The sequence below is a fragment of the Lepus europaeus genome, chromosome 13, assembly GCF_033115175.1.
Source record: "Lepus europaeus isolate LE1 chromosome 13, mLepTim1.pri, whole genome shotgun sequence".
Taxonomy (NCBI): domain Eukaryota; kingdom Metazoa; phylum Chordata; class Mammalia; order Lagomorpha; family Leporidae; genus Lepus; species Lepus europaeus.
The window spans coordinates 56,534,901-56,554,172 of NC_084839.1; the positions used below are offsets into that span (position 1 = coordinate 56,534,901).

At 51.2% G+C, this 19,272-nt stretch overlaps 1 protein-coding gene across 10 annotated transcripts in view; it reads right to left on the reverse strand.

Moving 5' to 3' along the window:
- The window catches only part of BCL11A (BCL11 transcription factor A), a 97,963-nt gene that overhangs the window by 7,390 nt on the left and 71,301 nt on the right, over nucleotides 1-19,272 (reverse strand). The window contains exons 3-5 of one of the 10 annotated variants that reach the window (XM_062208685.1): nucleotides 7,873-7,974; nucleotides 2,187-2,329; nucleotides 587-1,649 (exon numbers count right to left, since the gene is read on the reverse strand). In XM_062208685.1, coding sequence (XP_062064669.1) covers nucleotides 587-1,649; nucleotides 2,187-2,329; nucleotides 7,873-7,974 — 1,308 coding nt within the window. Of the gene's footprint in view, nucleotides 1-308; nucleotides 2,330-7,872; nucleotides 7,975-16,440; nucleotides 16,457-19,272 lie in introns of those variants that run through there. The other 9 variants (XM_062208686.1, XM_062208687.1, XM_062208679.1 and 6 more) reach the window with 9 other exon arrangements.

Genomic DNA, 19,272 nt, shown 5'->3' on the forward strand with positions numbered 1-19,272 from the left:
CGTAAAATGCAATAGTATTGCCCCGTACAGATCATGCATTCAAACGGTGAGAACATAAAGGAAAAAAGAAGAAAAAAAAAAAAAGAAAAAGAAAAAGAAAGAAAAAGAAAAAACAAAAAACAGGTGTGCTGGTGACAAGCACTCTCATATTCTTAGCTTCCGTTACTTCTGCTTGCTTGCTTGTTTGTTTGTTTAAATCACAGGGGACTAGAAAAAAATCCTACAGGGGGAGGGGGCTGGAGGGCGATGGGGGGAGGGGGTGGTGAGAAAGGGGGTGTCAGGTGGGAGTGGGGGGTATTAATATACCTCTATTCAGTTTTTATATCATTATTCAACACTCGATCACTGTGCCATTTTTTCATGTGTTTCTCCAGGGTACTGTACACGCTAAAAGGCATCTTACAAATTTCACATTTGTAAACGTCCTTCCCCACCTGGCCATGCGTTTTCATGTGCCTGGTGAGCTTGCTACTCTGGGCACAGGCATAGTTGCACAGCTCGCACTTATAAGGCCTTTCGCCCGTGTGGCTTCTCCTGTGGACAGTGAGATTGCTACAGTTCTTGAAGACTTTCCCACAGTACTCACAAGTGTCGCTGCGTCTGCCCTCTTTTGAGCTGGGCCTGCCCGGGCCCGGACCACTAATATGGGGCGTGCTCCCTCCACTTCCCGTGCCGCTGCGCCCCGAGATCCCTCCGTCCAGCTCCCCGGGCGGCGTGGAGAAGCGCAAGCTCCCGTTCTCCGAGGAGTGCTCCGACGAGGAGGCAAAAGGCGATTGTCGGGAGTCTCCGAAGCTGAGGAAGGGATCTTTGAGCTGCCGGGAGGCCGCGTAGCCGGCCAGCCACTGCGAGTACACGTTCTCCGTGTTGGGCATGGCGGCCGGGGGCAGGTCGAACTCCTTCTCGAGCTTGATGCGCTTGGAGAAGGGGCTCAGCGAGCTGGGGCTGCCCAGCAGCAGCTTTTTGGACAGGCCCCCCGAGGCCGACTCGCCCGGGGAGCAGCCACGGCCATTAACAGTGCCATCGTCTATGCGGTCCGACTCGCCGGCCACCGAGTCTTCGTCGCAAGTGTCCCTGTGGCCCTCGGCCTCGGCCAGGTGGCCGCGCTTATGCTTCTCGCCCAGGACCTGGTGGAAGGCCTCGCTGAAGTGCTGCATGGAGCTGAGCACCATGCCCTGCATGACGTCGGGCAGGGCGCGGCCCTCGTCGCCCACGCCCACGACCGCGCCGCGCGAGCTGTTCTCGTGGTGGCGCGCCGCCTCCAGGCTCAGCCCGAAGCCGTAGTCCACCCTCTCGCTCTCCGTCAGCTCCTCCTCCTCCTCTTCCTCCTCTTCTTCCTCTTCCTCGTCGTCCTCCTCTTCCTCCTCGTCCCCGTTCTCCGGGATCAGGTTGGGGTCGTTCTCGCTCTTGAACTTGGCCACCACGGACTTGAGCGCGCTGCTGGCGCTGCCCACCAGGTCGCTGGTGCCGGGTTCCGGGGAGCTGGCGGTGGAGAGGCCGTCGTCCGACTTGACCGTCATGGGGGACGACTTGTGCATGTGCGTCTTCATGTGGCGCTTCAGCTTGCTGGCCTGCGTGCACGCGTGGTCGCACAGGTTGCACTTGTAGGGCTTCTCGCCCGTGTGGCTGCGCCGGTGCACCACCAGGTTGCTCTGAAATTTGAACGTCTTGCCGCAGAACTCGCAGGACTTGGACTTGACCGGGGGCTGGGAGGGAGGAGGGGCGGACTGCAGAGGAGGGAGGGGGGGCGTCGCCAGGAAGGGCGGCTTGCTACCTGGCTGGAATGGTTGCAGTAACCTTTGCATAGGGCTGGGCCGGCCTGGGGACAGCGGTGGGCTAGACGTGTTCCCTGCCAGCTCTCTAAGTCTCCTAGAGAAATCCATGGCGGGAGGCTCCATAGCCATCGGATTCAACCGCAGCACCCTGTCAAAGGCACTCGGGTGATGGGTGGCCAGGGCCATCTCTTCCGCCCCCAGGCGCTCTATGCGGTGGGGGTCCAAGTGATGTCTCGGTGGCGGACTAAACAGGGGGGGAGTGGGTGGAAAGCGCCCTTCTGCCAGGCCGGAAGCCTCTCTGGATACTGATCCTGGTATTCTGAGCAGGTTAAAGGGGTTATTGTCTGCAATATGAATCCCATGGAGAGGTGGCTGGGAAGGACATTCTGCACCTAGTCCTGAAGGGATACCAACCCGCGGGGTCAGGGGACTTCCGTGTTCGCTTTCTAAGTAGATTCTTAATCCATGAGTGTTCTGTGCGTGTTGCAAGAGAAACCATGCACTGGTGAATGGCTGTTTGCAAGTTGTACATGTGTAGCTGCTGGGCTCATCTTTACCTGCAAAATAATACAACACCAACATCAATGTTTAATCACCGAGGCGGGCATCAGCAATTGCTTATTTATGTTCCGCTTCCAGCCTTTCCTGCCCCCCGCCCCCACCCCCTGGCCCAACCCCACGGTCCACCGCCCCCCAACCCTGGGATGCCTGCATGGTGCCTGGTGCCCTGTGATAATCTGTCCAACATGGCTTCTTCCGGCCATGGAGCTCCATGCTAAAGGATTTCATCTCCAATCCCCAAAGTAGAATTCTAGCTTGAGGAGGAGGATCTCCACACTCGACTCTCTTCTGAACCTTCCAGTCTCACCTGCTGCAGCTCTGTTAAACGAGGGACCTGGACAAGGCAACCCAAGCCCTGTGCTTCCTAAATCCCCTTGTGCTGTACCCCCTGGGGGAGCAGGCAAACTTCCTAAACAGGCAATGCTTTCCCAGATATCAAAACAGAGATGGGCGACTCAACTCAGTACAATTCCCCATGCCTCTAGCGATGCTTTGCGTCCTAGCCCGAAACACAGTTAAGTGTTGATTATATTAAAATAAGGTATTCGGAAAGACTTCTTTGAGAGACTAGCCACTTTCTCACATCCCAGCCCATGTGTGTCTGTGTGAGAGAGGGAAGAGTCAGCGTCAATTTTGGTTCCACAGCACCCCACAAAGACAACCATTTTTATCTCAAGGGAAGTTGCAAAAATCTCAGAAGGAAAATATTAATTAATTCAGGGCTCACTGATAGGCTGTATCGCATCTCCAGGAGCCATCGCCCTTGTGCAGTAACTACAAAGTCTAGAGAAGTTAGGGGGAGCGCCTGGTGCCAACCTCAGTAGACATAGCATCCTCGTTGAAGGCACAGTTTTCGGCAGCCAGCACCATGACAGGCAGCAGGCTGAGAAATGCTACACCCGCCTCTCCTCATTATTTTGAGAGGCTAACAACGTGAACCAAATTATACAACATCCGCGCCCTCGGCCGAGACTCAACTCCAGTTGAGAAAGAAACAGAAAGCTACAGTTCAGCTAGTCAACTCGTTGGCCAGTAGCCAAGCCGTCTGGAGAGGGGCCCTGCTTAAGTCACATTATTTCTCTCTTGCTGAAAAGAACCCCAGAGTGGTAAATGCCACTTTGGCAAAGAGGGGTCGGCTTGACTTCACAAAGTCATTCATTTTTGGCGATAGCTAAATTTAAATATATATAGCTAGATAGCCCATGAGGGTGACTAACCAACAGTTCACCAGGCAGCTGCAGCATTAAAAAGGGCCAAAGTGATGGTGGCCAAAGGATAAGGATGAGAAAAACAGATAATATCCCGGTGATCCCCAAAACAACAGCGCTTAGAATATAATAACTAAGAAATAAACTTCTCTCCCTCTTCTCCAAGCAGGGCTAGAAGGCTTTCCTTAAGCTCACAGCTAGTATTCGTCAGCAACTTTTTTCAAGAGGACAAAATTGACCATGGAGCTTCAAGAGTGAGAACGAGGAATGAATCAATTATATGATTCCTCTGTCGAGCGAGTCGGAAGGCAAAGCTGTCTCAGGCCGGGCCCCAGCGCTCACATTCCAAAACAAGCCGGCCCTGCTCCAGCACTTGTCCAAGTAATGGACTCCTGCCCTGACCTTGTAATTTACTTTACAATGCATTTATAATCTCACTCAATATATCCCACTCCTGGGCAAATCTCTTCAACGAGATTAGATGGTAAGATACCAAAATTAGGTTTCAAACATTTGTCTAATGTGGAAGTGGGGGGTGGGGGGAGCAGCAAGATTTTGAAAGAAAACGCTGACATTAGTATCACATTATCTGCCTATTTTTGTTTGCCGCCTCTCTCCAAAGGGAAATAAAAAGCTTCACTGAGAGTATTTTCATAAATTTTTTGTTGTTGTGGAACAATGATTTGGGTCCCAAATGGGCAGGAAAAAACTATGTGTTTCCAATGACAGTGACCCTCAGTGGCTTTCTCCTGTGCCTGCTTGGGACTTGGGTGTGATCACACTTTTAGCCCGACAATCAGAACTGGGCAATAAGAAAGGTGATTTATTAGCTGAAGCAAGTCCTTAACACTTTTCATCGGTCCAAATGCCTTAAAATCATGTTTACCTTCTAATATTCTATCGAAACCCAGAGCTGGTCCCTTCAGTAGGGCCGCTGGTTTTGCAGGCACCATGAATCCGGCCATTGCTAAATGCCGACATCTGCGGCACACGGCACTGCTACGTCAAGGATCTCGTTTGTGTCCTTTCAAAACGGCTTAAATGAGCAAAGTGTATTTTATTTTGCTGCCCTGCGCTTCCTCACGTTTTTTTCCCCGAGCGAGCCGGTTATGTGATCATACTACAGTATGTTAACACTGTGACGCTCTTCCCCTCTCTCCTACATCAGGTCAGAGAAAATGGCATTTCATCTTCTAATGAGCGCACAACATACAGTTTTCACTACCGCATTTTAGTATTCCCATCAACTAGATATTGTAGATCATGAGGGCAGCCAGTGTAATCATAATGTCAATGAGAAGGGCTGTTACGATTGAGACTAAAGATTACATGGAAAGAGCTGCTTTGAAACTGGTAATTATTACCAGTCCGCTAATAGCAAATGATGCATTACAATTTCACCATATAATCTGTATTTCACTCAGCTCACGCTGGTGCGCCATATTATATTACAGTGCTCACCGATTCTAAATTCCTAAACTGCAGTCATCAATAAATGTGTTACTTGCCATAATTTGTGAAATTACTTTGTTCATAACATCTTTGATGGTTGAGAAAGACCAGAATTGATTTCCTGCGTGGCAAAATTAGGGCTACATTGATTTATTGACGTGTAAAATATAATAATATTCTTCATTTACTCTGATGAAAATCAACTTCTCAATTCGAGAGCCTCGTTGGGCATTCACGGGGATTGTCTTGATTTAAAGCAATAAACCAGTCCCCATTGATAGGAACGTGAGGCAGTGAAAGGGTTAAACGCAGCATTAGCCCACCTACTGGCTTTTGTTTCATTTCATTTTATGGGAAAGAATAACCCCTATCTCTAATGTGTCGCCAATGCCCGTGATCTAAGCCTTCCGATGGAGAACAAGGAGGTGGTCTGAAGCTCTGTTATGTACTAACTTGCAACCCTGGGACAGTCACTTAATGTCGCCAAGTCTTAGGATGCCTATGTGTGACGTGAGCATAAAGACAGTACCTTTGAAGAACTGTTGTGGGGTTCAAATGACAGAAGCACATAAAAGCCCTCTGTAAACTATCGCCAACGTGCCTGTGAGTTTTCATGACTACCAGGTGTGATTAATGACCCAGGGTAATGACTAACCACACGACACGCCCAGAACGGCTTCCAGAGGAAGGTCCAGGCCTTACCCCCAGCTCCCAGCAGCCAGGCTCTGCTTAGAGAGGCGGGAGGGGGCGACTTTTAAGTCGGATGCCTGGTTCACAAGCAGGAGGCCCCCAGGTCGGGGCCTGAGGACTCTGAAAGCCGGGGGGGGGGGGGGGGGGGCTGGGCTGGCTACTGTGGTGCAGTGGGCACCAGCTTTGTTCTGGAGCTTTCTGGAACCCCACAACCCATGTCCACATACCTTGTTCTGGTCATTCCTAAAGTGGATATGCCAGCCATGGGCACCAGCAGAACCACGCACCCTCCCTCTGTGGGTAGAGGGGAGAGGGCACCGGCTCCATATCCGGCTCCAACTCCCCACCCTCAGAAAGGCCAAGTTGAAGAAAGAGAGCTAAACTGTGTCCCGGGCCAGCAGCCCTTGGCTTCTGGACTCCACCCTCCTCTCAGCTAGCCCACTGCCTTCCCTCCTCTTCCCTCCAAGGGTGGCATTGTTCCCACAGCCCAGTGCAGGCCCCAGGCACCCCCAGCGAGAGGAGGAGAGCGCTCCCCACCCAGCCAGCATGTAGGGACTCGAAACCCTGAGTGCAATCCCCTAAACTCTTTGCAATCTGTGACCTAAGCCAGGCTTAGGCCCAGCTGGAGGGGAGGAGGAGGGCAGGTGAGGTGCTTTTAACCCCTGCACCACCCAGCCCTCAGGGCTCAAGGCCTTGTGAAATTCACACAATAACTCTTTGTTACCTGGGATTACCTAGGAGTTAGCACAAATAAACAACTGGCTTTGCACTGGGTCTCAGGGTGCGTGCCCTGCAGACGCCACTCACGAGATGGGTGAGTCTAGTTTCCCTCCCATGGAAAGCCAGCCCCTGCGCAGCCTTAACTCTTGCCTCTTGCTTGTGGGCACTCTCTTCCCGTGACCCTTTCCCCATCTTTTCTTGTTTCCTTTCCACTTACTTTCCAAATAACAACTAGACGGCCACGCTTCTTTTCTCCCTTTGAACTTGCTTTGTTCTGCTGAGGGTAGAAGCAGCCGCTCTCCCCCCTCCATATTTTAGCCATGCATGATTCATACCATGTGTTCCCACCCAGAGAAGCACACTGTACGACCTCCCCAAACAGCACCTTTCCAACATCGCTGTTATAAACATGCAAATCTAAATGTCATAAAAGGTTCCCAATTTCCTAGAAAAGTCCTCACTATCAACGTTGGCTTCAACAAGTGAATGGATGATGGTGGTGGTGGTATCTTTACATTTTAACTACAGTGCTGTGTAATTTTCTCCAAAACTAGGAGAAAATGGGTAGAAATCATGTCTGTGTGTTATGCCTACATGTGTATGTACACATGTATGTATGTGTATCGTCATCCCGCAGTATCTGCAGGGGATCGGTTCTAGGACCTCTTGGATACAGAATCCATGGGTGCTCAGATCCCTTACATAAAATGGCATAGTATTTTCTTACAACCCACGCACATCCTCCTGCATACTTTAAATTACCTCTAAACTACTTATAATACCACGCACAATGTAAATGCTCAATAAATGGTTGTGAGGCTGTGTTGTTTAGGGAGTGACAACAGCAAGTCTGTTCATGTTCAGTACAGAGGTCATTCCTTTTTTTTCTGAATATTTTCGATCCCTGATGGGTTACTGTGCAGATGCTGAGCCCACAGATACAGAGGGCTGCCTGTATATGCTTATACTTGCACATACGTGATGCGCCAGGTATATGTATGCCATGTTCAAATACAAATGTAAATGCATCAATAAAATGCAGCAGAGTGACTGCCAACGGACTCCTTTTGGGTCTGGAGTCTGCTGGAGGTGGGCACCGTGGAATAATCCCAAGTCCTCCGTGAGGCCCTGGGAATGACTGTCCAGCTATAACACAGACTCTGCACACACAGCTGTATCCAGTCCCCAGCCTGGAGCCAGCCGAGACCCTGGGGAGCAGACCCACAAGGGAGAGCTGCTGTCAGCTCCCTGCCTTCAGTGAGCAGAGGGAAAAAGGAGAAGGGAAAAGTCACTCTTGGGGCTGAGTGGAGCCAGGGAGCGGGTGCCAAGTGAGTAATGGAATAATGCATCTGCGGGTGCCAGCCTATTTTGGAAGTAACTCCCTTCAGTACTTAAAAAGTAAGGGTAATTTCCAGAACTCCCATCTCTGTACACACGGACATTTGTAGAAGAAATAATGCTCAACTTACAAATACCCTGCGTGGCGTACTCTGCGCTCATCCCGGGCGTGGGGATTAGAGCTCCGTGTGCAGACCGAGGGGAAGCCAGGCCCCTCCAGTGCAGAAGTTTATCTGTGAAAGAAACCCAACATCAGGAGCTGCAGCCACAAACAACACACAAACTACAGGATAGCACATCTCAGTTCCATCAACACAGAGTAACATCATCAAACAGCCTTGCACATAGTGAACAGGCCCAAAGCCTGAACAAAAGAACAGAGGTGAGTGACTTCCCCCAGTTTTTGTTTTGTTTTCAACCCTGGCCTTTTTTGGCTAAAGGAAACAGGCTTCTTATAGGTATGGTGGGGAAGTCTTTGGTTCATCTGTTTGTGGCTGTTTGATTATTCTCTTACGGTAAGAGATGCATAAACAGCAAGGAGAAAGTGGGGGATACCACAGGTAGGTCGGCAAAATGGGGAGACCTCCCTGCAAGGCTGGTTCACAGGCATACATTACTTTAAAGACAAACACAAGCAAAGAACAATATGCTCATAAAATGAGTGGATTTACCAACCATTTTTTTAATAGGATCAAGTCCCACTCTCCCTTCCCCAACACATTGCCCGCTCCCCCCCAAACTATATTTATGATATGACCTTCAGTGGCAAGGAAATTTGGGCATTTTAGGAGTTGGAAGGTCACCTTCTAGAATCCTACACACGGGGTAGTGGGTGTAGGCATCACTTCTCACAACACACAGCACTGGAGAATAAAGGATTAACATAGCTTTGGCCCAGGACCCCCTTGAGAGTGAGGAATTAAAGCATTAAAGAATAAAGCAAGAACCCATGTGCAGGAACAGTCACATCCAGAAACCACAGCCTACCGTCCCAGGTCCTCGGCTCCTGGTGCACTCTGGTTAGGACAGGTGACTTCTTGCACTAACAGTCATGAACCTGGCAATCAAACAAGCGTTTCCGGCACTGATCTATTTATTTGTAAGGGAAGTGTTTGGTTTGTGCCCCCTGAGGTCCTGGTTTTTCCAAATCCAGCTTCCACAAACTGACCAAGTGGATATCCACTGTGAGGAGGAGTGGAGGGTGGACAGGGGAGGGGACACTCCCTATGTTCTGGAGGCCTGCAGTGTGTGATGACTGGGAGAGGTGAGGGAGAAGAAAAACAGATTTCGAGGGTGAGCAGAGAGTATGTTTTTCATTAGCTTAATATTAAGAGAACTTCGAAGTGTGTTGTTGTGCTCCAGGATAGCAGGTGTCCGGTGTAAAACCACATCCTGTTCTCCTTATACACACCTCAATGCCAAGTGCAGCCAGGGCAGTTGGGACAAGGTTTCCTTTCATGAGCAGCCGGTGGCTAACAGCAGTGTGTTGCTCGAGACAGCTCTTACAGTACAGAAAGCATAAATCTATTGTTAGCAGACCTGCAGTGGAGGCACGACCCAGCCTGAGACCATCTAGAGAGGCATTTCCTCCGCCCCGACCCAGCACACAATAACAACCACAAAAGGAACCAGCAAATGAAGGAAAACCAGACTCAGAGACCAAGTGTGTCTACATCTGACTATCCATGTTAAATGAATTCAGAGTACGCAGTAAAATTAACGACAGATTTAGTCCTAGTAGTTTTCAACAAGAAATCTGAGAATCCATTTTTGCACTTGTTCTTGCCTTGGCTGTTTAATAAGTTTGCTTGCTGCCAAGACTGAAATCCTTTTCTTAGGAAACCCATGCAACTGAGGTATCTCTGTGACCTCAGCTTAAGGTCCTTAGACATCCTGCATGGGGAGAGTCTAATTGCAAATTCCCTGCCACTTAACCACGCCAGAGGACCCTAAGGTGCTTCAAAAGGCCTCCTGCGAGAACTGCTAACCTACCCAGCTCAGCCATTAGCATGGCTCTCCAACTGGCAAACTCATCTGCACCCTGAGCGGCTGCAGCCGCCTGATCACGCAGCAAAGGGCGGCCTCACCCTTGAGAGCAGCTCCACATCTGTCTTCACAGCTTTCTTTCTTTCTAAAGATTTACTGTATTTATTTATTTGAAACACAAAAGTGACAGAGAGATCCTCCATCCACTGTGTCACTTCCCAAATGCCCACAACAGCTGAGGCTGAGCCAGGCCAAAGCCAGGAGCCAGGAGCTCCATCTGAGCCCTCCATGTGGGTGGCAGGGATCCATGTCCTTGGGCGATTGTCTGGTGTATCCCAGGTGCATTGGCAGGAAGCTGGATCAGAAGCGGAGGCGGGACTCAAACTAGGGACTCCAATATGGGTTGGGGGAGTCCCAAGAGGCAGCTCTACAATGCCTACTGTTTTTTGTTTTTTTTTAAATGTTGTTTGAAAACACACACACACACACACACACACACCTTAGTGCTCCTCCAATCTGTGCCTGGTTTCACAAGTGGGGAACGGGGTCTTGAGAAATCAAGTGACGTGCCAGTGGCTGTACTGACAGTTCATCACCAAGTGAAGGTTAAACCCGGTCTCTGACTCCTGCTCCACTGCTCTCTCCCAGAGCATCTACTCCACCCTCTGCTGACCCTGCCTTGGTCCTCATTGCCCAAGAAATGCCACCAAGGAGGCTTCTCCATCTACTCATCCATTCACCTCTCAGCGGAAGGAAGAGCAGTCCAGCCCAGGAGTGTCCAGTGGGGCCTTCCAAAGGTCCCCATGGAATAGGAGGAGGAGGAGGAAGAAGGGTGGGAGTGCAAGTGGGGTGGTGGGAGGGCTGGGGGGGGAGAATCACTATGTTCCTAAATTTGTGTTTATGAAGTTTGTATACCTTAAATAAAATGTTTCTGGGGGAAAAGAAAGGACTGAAATAAAAAAAAAAAAGATTCCAATGAACTGGGTTTCACAACCGGAAAACAATGCCTGTTCTGCCGCCTTGGAGCCCCTGAGCTCACTCCCACAGTCCTCCTCCTCTAACTGCTTCCCCTGCAGAATTAGCCCTCTGAAGGAAAACAAACCATGTCTCAGCCTGACAAGCCGTTCACATAAGCAGACTGTGCAGAAGCTGAGGCCGGCCTTGATCTCCCTCCAGGAAGAGGGACAAAGCAAAGCTACATGCGCACCCGGCTTATTCTGCTGTTTCTTCCACCAAACGTGTTCCTAACCGTCTCCTCGGGAAGTAGAATGGGAGTTCCCACGAGGACTGGAAATGTAAATTGTGAATAGCCTCCCTAGGGTTTAACTTCCTGCTATGTTGCCTTCAATCATTTCATCATGGCCTAGGCCAAGCAAAGTTGTCACAATGAACGCTTCCAAGGATCAAACTCAAGGAGCAGCTCTGCCTTCCGAGGTTGGGGATTGGGAGGTGCGGCCCTGGCTGGGTGCTCTTGCTGACCCCACGCCTTTCATTCTCCCCAGCTGCCGGCTGGGAAGCGGGTGTCTACTTCTGCCCTCTTTTCTGGTGCTTCAGCAAAATGCTCTCAGAGCACAGATCTGGGCTCCGCAGCAGCATCACCCTGGGAGCTTGTTGGAAGGGCAAATGCTTGGGCCCCACCTCAGACTTACCGAACAAGAAACTAGGGCGGAGGGGCCTATGGGAAGCAACAGTCGCTGTGGCGTGAGCCCTCCAGGAGATTCTGCTGCACAACCAAGTTCAGTAAGCCCTGCCTTGGTGGGGGTGGGGGAGCCAGAAGTGCTGGTGTTCCCAGCAGAGACGCCCAGGTTCTGCCCCTTCAGTCACAAACGTGGGGAACCTCCAGGCATCCTTCCATGTGGAATTCGTGGTCCAGCCTCCTTTTGCCTGTCACTGACCAAGACAGGGACAGGCCAGTCTCTATCAAGCATCAGGACAACACCCAAGCCAGCTTAGGTCCGGCAGGTGGTGTCCTCAGTGCGGCCACACAAGCTGCAGAAAGGAGCCGAGGCCCTCAGCTCAGATGGAGCAAGACCTGGGCTCTACTCTGCCTCTCTGGACCTTCAGATGTGCCCTTTCTGAATCGGCCTCCTCTAATGCCTTGGGCTCCCTGTAACCTGTTCTGTGCCAGGAAGCGCTCTCTAGACCCAGGTTTCCCTTGGAGCCTCTGAAATGCATCGCGCATTGGAAGGTTGCAAAGCTGCCTAATGGCTGAATAAAATGATGAATCATGTCCAGGTCTCATTAAAAAACCTGCAACAAATTGGGAAGGGTTTTGATTGAGTGTTCGGGGTTGGGCACTTTACATATCTGCATACGCTGGGTACCAACTTCTAACAGAGCTCCAGAAGCCCAAGTGGATGTCGCTGGAATGTAAGGTCAAGAAATCAAGTTTTTGGTTTCCTCAAGAACATCCCAAAGAATCCTCGACTATTAACATGCTATTTGCATCTGAAACTAATCACTGGGCATGTAATCCAGGCACACTGTCTGCTAATCAGCAAGTAATACTGCTGATCTCCAAATATGCCGAAACAGCAATGCACAAGGCATCGCTTCCAACACATTTAATGATGGCTTCGGAGCCCAACTTTTTTCAGGTTATTAAAACTCTCTACAGGAGTACACAGATGCATGCTATTCACTGGAGTGTGTGTGTGTGTGTGTAAGGAAGAGCACTTGAAAAAGTTTGCAGGAAATGGGGTTAAAGATTCATATATTTTGATGCAAAAGCTTCTTGAAATCCATGCCTATGGGGGGGGGGGTCTTCAAAATTTCACGGAAATGTGTATTATGACAAAACTATGTTGACTTTTGTAAAATTTCTTAACTAAAATAAATGCATCTTCTAATTCCATTATTCCATGAATGTCTGAAGGCACTTTCAGATACGCTTTTCTCTTAAACAGCTGTCTTCAGATAATGGCCCTGTTCTTTCAGAGGGCCGTGGCACAAACACTAGAATGAACTATCATGTACAGCTGCAGCCTCTCTTGCATCTCGGGTCTTCAAGACAGAGTGATGGCGACTCAGCAATGGCAGGGCAACCCCTGCACCGGTGACCAGCCAAAACCAGAGCACTCCCTTCAGGCCCTTCCTCCCCCTCCACGCGGCCAGCCTCTGCACCCGGGGAGTACCCAATCACAGTTCTGAATCCAATTACTGGATTCCAGCCACACAAATAATGTGCCTATGGTCTGGGCTGGAAGCTTCTTTCTCTTCACGGGACAGCAGCCCATGGAAATGTCATTTCTAGTCAGAGGCGTCTTAGCTCTTGACCCTCTGTTTCCCACAGTTGCCAGCTCCTCCCTTGAGTTCCACGACTGATCAGAGCATTAGAGAGCAAACAGTAGCCAGGCCTGTGTCTTGAGTTGTGTCAGTCTGCACTGAGACTGTGCCAGGCTTGATCATTGCTAACAGACCTCTTAATTAACCTCCTGATATTGTCAAAGTCTCACTGCCTTTTGTTCCAGAAATGAGCGTTTACATGAGCATTTTTTTTCCTTCATGGCGTCTTTCATTGGTGAAAGTTTAACGAAATCATGATACTCATGGAAAGGGTGCATTCTGCAAAAACGAAAGTAAGAGGTTTTTTTGGTCTTTTTCTTCTCTTTGTTTTTTTTTTTTTCTTTTTTTTTTTTCTGAAACTTGCTCCTGGTCCTTGCATTACGGGATATCTCAACGGTGACTTTAACCACATCACTTGCTCATATAAAAAACTCTTTTTCCTTCTTTTTGACCAATTCTAAGCTCTCAGAACCTTAATTATCCAAGCAGGTGTCTAATTTCACCTTTTAAGAGTTCTCATCCTAGGTCTTCTCTCATAAGGGAGGAGGAGAGGGATGACATCTTTAATGCCCCTTCATCTATAAAAATGTGAAAACTGCAACCCACCAATCTGTCAGGCCTAAACAAAAATTTCTGCAATCTGTGTCTTTAACATAAGCAAAGCATATAATTCAAAAAAAAAAAAAAAAAAGGCTTGCTTCTCTGAAGAATAACTAAGCTAGAGACATTGTGTTCCATCTTTGTGTTGAAATGCAGATTTCCCACTAAAAGGCAAATCCTTCATTTCAAAAGGTTGAATAGGATGGTACTTAAAAAAAGAATTCCAGCTGGTTAAATTTAGGGTGTTGAAAAAAGTTCACTCCAATAATATTCTCTGGCTCTGGGCCCAAAGTATTTTCACTTGATCGTGTGAATTAGATAAATTTTTATTACACTTTAAGCTTTTTGCTGTAGAATGGTGGCACTTGTCTAGGAGACTGGAAGGGCAGCTGCATAAAAAGACAAATTGTCTTAGGACCGTAGTTTTGCCTTGTTTGTTTAACCATGTACCTCACTATGCAAAATGTGTGTTCCCAGGATAAATTCCATTCATTCATTCTTTCATGCATTCATTCAACAAATATTTACCAAGTGCTTACAATGCCCAAAACAAGAGGCCAGCTTCTGTGGGTAGCACACAGAGAACTCAGGCACAAGCCTCCCCACAGGAGCCCTCGCAGAACCTGCCTCACTGCAATGCAGGAAGTGTGTCGTGAGACACATGCAGACTGCTATGGAAATCTGAATGAACAGAAATGACGGCTGCTGTGGTGGGGGACTGGCTCCAGGATGCCCAGGGACCCCAAAATCTGAGGATGCTCAGGCCAACTGTATAAAAAGGGCATGGTATTTGCATAGAACCAAGGCATATCTTCCTGTACACCTGTACACGTCACATCGTCTCTAGATTGCTTATAACACCTAACACAGTGTCAATGCTGTGTAAACAGTTCTTACACCGTGTTGTCTAGGGACCAATGACAAGAGAAGTCTGTACATGTCCAGTGCAGACGCAATTAAACTAGATGTGTATTTCCAATCCGCAGTCGGTTGGATCCTTGGATGTGGAGCCAGCGGACAAGGCAGGGGCTAACTGCACTGGCATTTGGAAGGGAGGAGAGGCTGTAGGGGAGACGCAACTCTGAGCTGGACCTGCAGGGCCAAGAGGAAGGACATTACAGACAAAAGGAAAAAGCCTGGTCAGAAAGAAGCCACGCCCACAGCACCTGCACAGCACAGGCTGCCCACCAGGTAGTGCAGTGCACCTCAATCAGTCCACTGAGGATTCATGGAGTCTCCCATGCTCACAGGTGCAAATGCAACACCTCCCTAAAGCCAGGGGCACAGGCAGGTGGACTGTTGTGAGACTCAAGGAAAGCTCCTGCGTCCTGGCTTTGCTCCCCCTCCTCACTGAAGGGTGGGTGGGCTGCTAACTGCTCTCTGCTTTTTTTCTTCCTGGGAGCAGCCCCACGGCCTGGCTGCAGTCACGCGTGTGACTTTAGAGACGGGCTTGCCCTTGCTGACACACTGTCGACAAATGACTGTGTAGGAAATGTTGAGATTTTCCTCTACTGCCTGGGCTCTTCAATCAGCCACTTGACCTCCCCACCAAACTTCCCCTCTTTCTCCTCTTCAAAGCCATGGGGAGGGTGGGCGTAACCTTCCCCAGCATTCTGTCTTCATTTGTGGATTTGGGGCTGGGAGGAGGGTGCCTGAGGTATTTCCCAGGTTAGCTGGGGCAAGTTTGGAAGCATCAGCTAAGGTGTAGACACCCTTGCCTGGTGAGTCGCACTGCAGTCACCCCAAGGCTGCCTCCATCAGGAAGCGAAGTCCCCATTTTTAAGCCTAACTCTGGTCCTCACCACTTGTTTGGGACTTTCAGTTCCTTCCTTCCCCTCTCTGGTCCCCAGACTGCATTGCACGGGAGACACCTCTCTCTCCTCCACCTCTCTCCAAGGCTCCGTGGCCACGCTGGAAGCCAGCCTGGACAGGCCTGCATGGCTGTGACCCCGCCAGCAATGAGGAGGAAGCTGCAGAGTGTGGAGCAGCGGGGTTCCACCACCAGGCTTGGAGAGTGAGCCTGTCGGGGGATTTCACCCTCCTGGGGCACGCCCGGGCTTCAGCAAGGCCTGAAGCCAATGACACGGAAGGTCAGAGAACCAGGAAGAGACTTCCCGCAAGCCCAGGCTAAATGTCAAGGGAAAAGGTCTCCACGGCCAGTGCCAGAAGGGCCAGTGGCGAGGCTCAGCCTCGCGCCAGGGCCTGGCACCCACGGCGCATGCAGGGCTCCAAGGGAAGGCTCCGTGGTCCCGGCCTGAGTTCCTGGAAAGCCCTTTCCATAACCCGAATCACACCGACCAACTGACCATCCCCAGAGCGCGTGCCTCACCCTTCCAGACACTCGGAAAATCCGGCAGGGCTTCCAATATTGTACCTTGTAAGAGCGCCCTGCTCTCCCGCCCTCCTCTCTGTCAAGTAGCTAATGATCTGTAAACAAACACTTTAAATTCAGTGGGGGAGCTGAACCCCGTGGTGAAACCTTTTGAAAAGTTAACAATCTTTGGGTAATGTGAAAAATCACCCTCTAATTTATCAGTTTCCATTGATGAGATTTTTGTGTGTCTTGGGGCCTTCTCAAGGTGAGGCTCAACTGCAGCCGGATGCCTTTGTGCTGAGAAGGACAAACGACTAAATAAAAAAAAAAAAAGGGGGGGGGGCCCTAAGCACACTTCTGTCACTCAGCGTCCAGGCTCACCGGAAGTTGTTCCCAGAAAATACTCATGCCTCCCCCCTTCCCTCCCTCCCAGGTAGATGAGGTGGACGGAAAGCCACAACCCCAGACGTCCACAGCACCAGCCTTGCAACCCACACCTCAGTGTCTCCCAGACTCAGTAGCAGGTGCCCGAGGAACTGGGGGTGGGGGAGGCACTTGGGCTGTGAAGATGGAGCCCCAGGAGTGACCAGGCGCCTGGCAAACGTCGATTCTGATAACACCTGCCAGGGCAGAGAAGGCTCGTCTATCAAAGCCAACAGAACACGAAACTCCCACATTACTCTGAAGAGGCCACCCCTGGCCGTTTTATCTATGTCAGCTCACAACGAACAGTAACGCAGGCCTCTCTATCGCCATCGTGATCCGCCTTGAGACAACACAAGGAGCAGCTAAAGAAAATCAAGCATCAAGCATGGCAGTTCTAGAGGACACTCGATGCTTGTGTTCTGGGCTGCCGGGGGGGGGGGGGGGGCGAGGGAGAGGGACACAGGCCGCACAGACAGCTGGAGCCCTTTCTGGTCTTGCCGCCCACAACGGACCATGGAGAAGGAGCCAGGAGCAGAGCAGCCCAGGCAGGCTCCGGCCCAGGGCTCACCCGTCTTGAGGCAGGGGATCCCGGCCGGGGTGGTAGGCGTGAGCTCCTCACCCTGTGCCGCAGGAGAGCGTCTTCCTTTCCTTGCTGCAGGGGATTGGAAGGATGCAGGGCACAGGGCTGGACCCCAGCATCCGGCCTGCCTCTGGTGTCCGGCTGTGGACACTGCTCCTTACCACTCACCTCAGAAGCCCCCGAGCAGGGGCCGGCGCAGTGTGTGGTCTGCACACTGCACTTGGGGCCACAACCAGGTAACCACTTGCCCTTCTGCGACCATCCTACAGGGAGAGGGTATGTGGAGAGAGGGAGGCACAGCCCATGGGGCTCAGATTCAAATATTCCAGGCCAAGAGATGCAATTTTTAAAAAGTTTCACTTATTTATTTGAAAGGCAGAGAGAGAGAGAGAGAGAGAGAGAGAGAGAGAGAGAGATCTTCCATCTGCTGGTTCACTCCCTCCGATGCCTACAACAGCTGGGGCTGGGCCAGGCGCAGTCAGGAGCCTAGAACTCAATCCAGGTTTCCTGCATGGGTGACAGGGGCCCAACACTGAACCATCACTGCTGCCTCCCAGGGTACACATCAGCAGAAAGCTAGAATAGAAAGCAGAGCCAGGACTCGAACCCAGGCACTCGCCTATGGGACCAAGCAAGGTCCTCACTGCCACACCACACACGCAGCCCTGGCCAGAGATTCTCAGAGTCAGAACTGGCCACTCTCCAGAAATGATGGCCGGCGCCGTGGCTCAACAGGCTAATCCTCCGCCTTGCGGCGCCGGCACACCGGGTTCTAGTCCCGGTCGGGGCACCGATCCTGTCCCGGTTGCCCCTCTTCCAGGCCAGCTCTCTGCTGTGGCCAGGGAGTGCAGTGGAGGATGGCCCAAGTCCTTGGGCTCTGCACCCCATTGGAGACCAGGAGAAGCACCTGGCTCCCGCCATCGGAACAGCGCGGTGCGCCAGCCGCAGCGCGCTACCGCGGCGGCCATTGGAGGGTGAACCAACGGCAAAGGAAGACCTTTCTCTCTGTCTCTCTCTCTCTCTCTCACTGTCCACTCTGCCTGTCAAAAATAAAAAAAATAAAAAATAAAAAAAAAAAAAGAACTGGCCACTCTCCAGAAATGAAACCTGTCCCGTCCTGTGGCTAACACAGAACTGCTCAGAAATTACCAGAACTAATTTAAGGCTTCAAAGCGCTCAAAAAATGAAAATGGTCTAGCAGGTCAGGCTCTGACATCTCTTCAGGAACAAAACTAGGCTGCCCTCTCGCCTGAGGTGAGCCGAGACAAGCAGGGTGCCGGAGCTGTGCGGAGGGCTCGTCCCTCGACGGTGAGTCCTTCTTTCGGAAGCAGGCCTCTGCCCCGGGCAGGCGGCCATCGCTCCCGTCCCGCTGTCCCTCGGCACCTCCCGCCTCCCAGGCGCACAGCAGCCCCGACCTCTCCCGACAGAGTCCCGCAGAACAAAAGCCAGGCCTGCTTTCTGGGCTGCACAGTGATTTTCCTGGCTTTTATTCCAGCTCCTAATCCTCCCTTTTCCACTGCTGACTGATCCAGGAAGAATCTGTTCCTTGGACAAAAAGGAGATGCCCACAGGCACGAGTACTCCGTGCTCACCCGAGAGGCCCTATGTGGCCGTGGGGTGTGGAGCTGCCGGCTGCCCCCAGCGTGACTAGGTCTGGTGACTCAACAGCAGAGACAGCGCCTCTGTTCCCATGCCTCAAGCCTGGCCTGCACCATCACCACGACCTTCCACTCCCCTGGACAGGTGCTCTTGGGAAGCCGGCCCGTGGAGAAGCAAGCCTCTCTGGGCAAAGGGGCCATGCTCCCTGGGCATGGTGGTGGTGGTGGGGAGGGCCAATCAGGGGACCCCATGCTGTCATCTTTTTGCTTCCGACCTCTCTCGGCCAGCCTGGGACATGACACCCCGGAAGTGCAGCATCCCCAGCCTCACGGTCCCGGATGCAAAGCTGATCTGAGGCCACCAATGTCTCAGGTCTACCAGGAATGTGGAAGGTCTCCTGTCTCCCCTAACAAGCCCCTCAGGCTGAAATCCTTTTGCTTCCAGAGCCTCCACCTTCAACTGCTGGGAAGAAAGCCCCCACCCCCGCCACTCCGTCCCTGCCCACAGATCTCCGTGCCGTGGCACTCAAACCCTGTCAGGTGGAGGGGAGCGTGGACAGCAGGGCTGACGCGGTTTCAAAGGGGCCGACCAGGCAAGAACCATCCTGTACTCCTGCCCGGCTCTAATGCAATAAATGTCTTTTATCAACGTAATTCAAGGCAAGGAGTCAAGGGTCTGTCACCATCTTAAAGAGGCTTATTACATGGCCACAAAAATCTGCCTCAGGCTCTAACCTGGCAT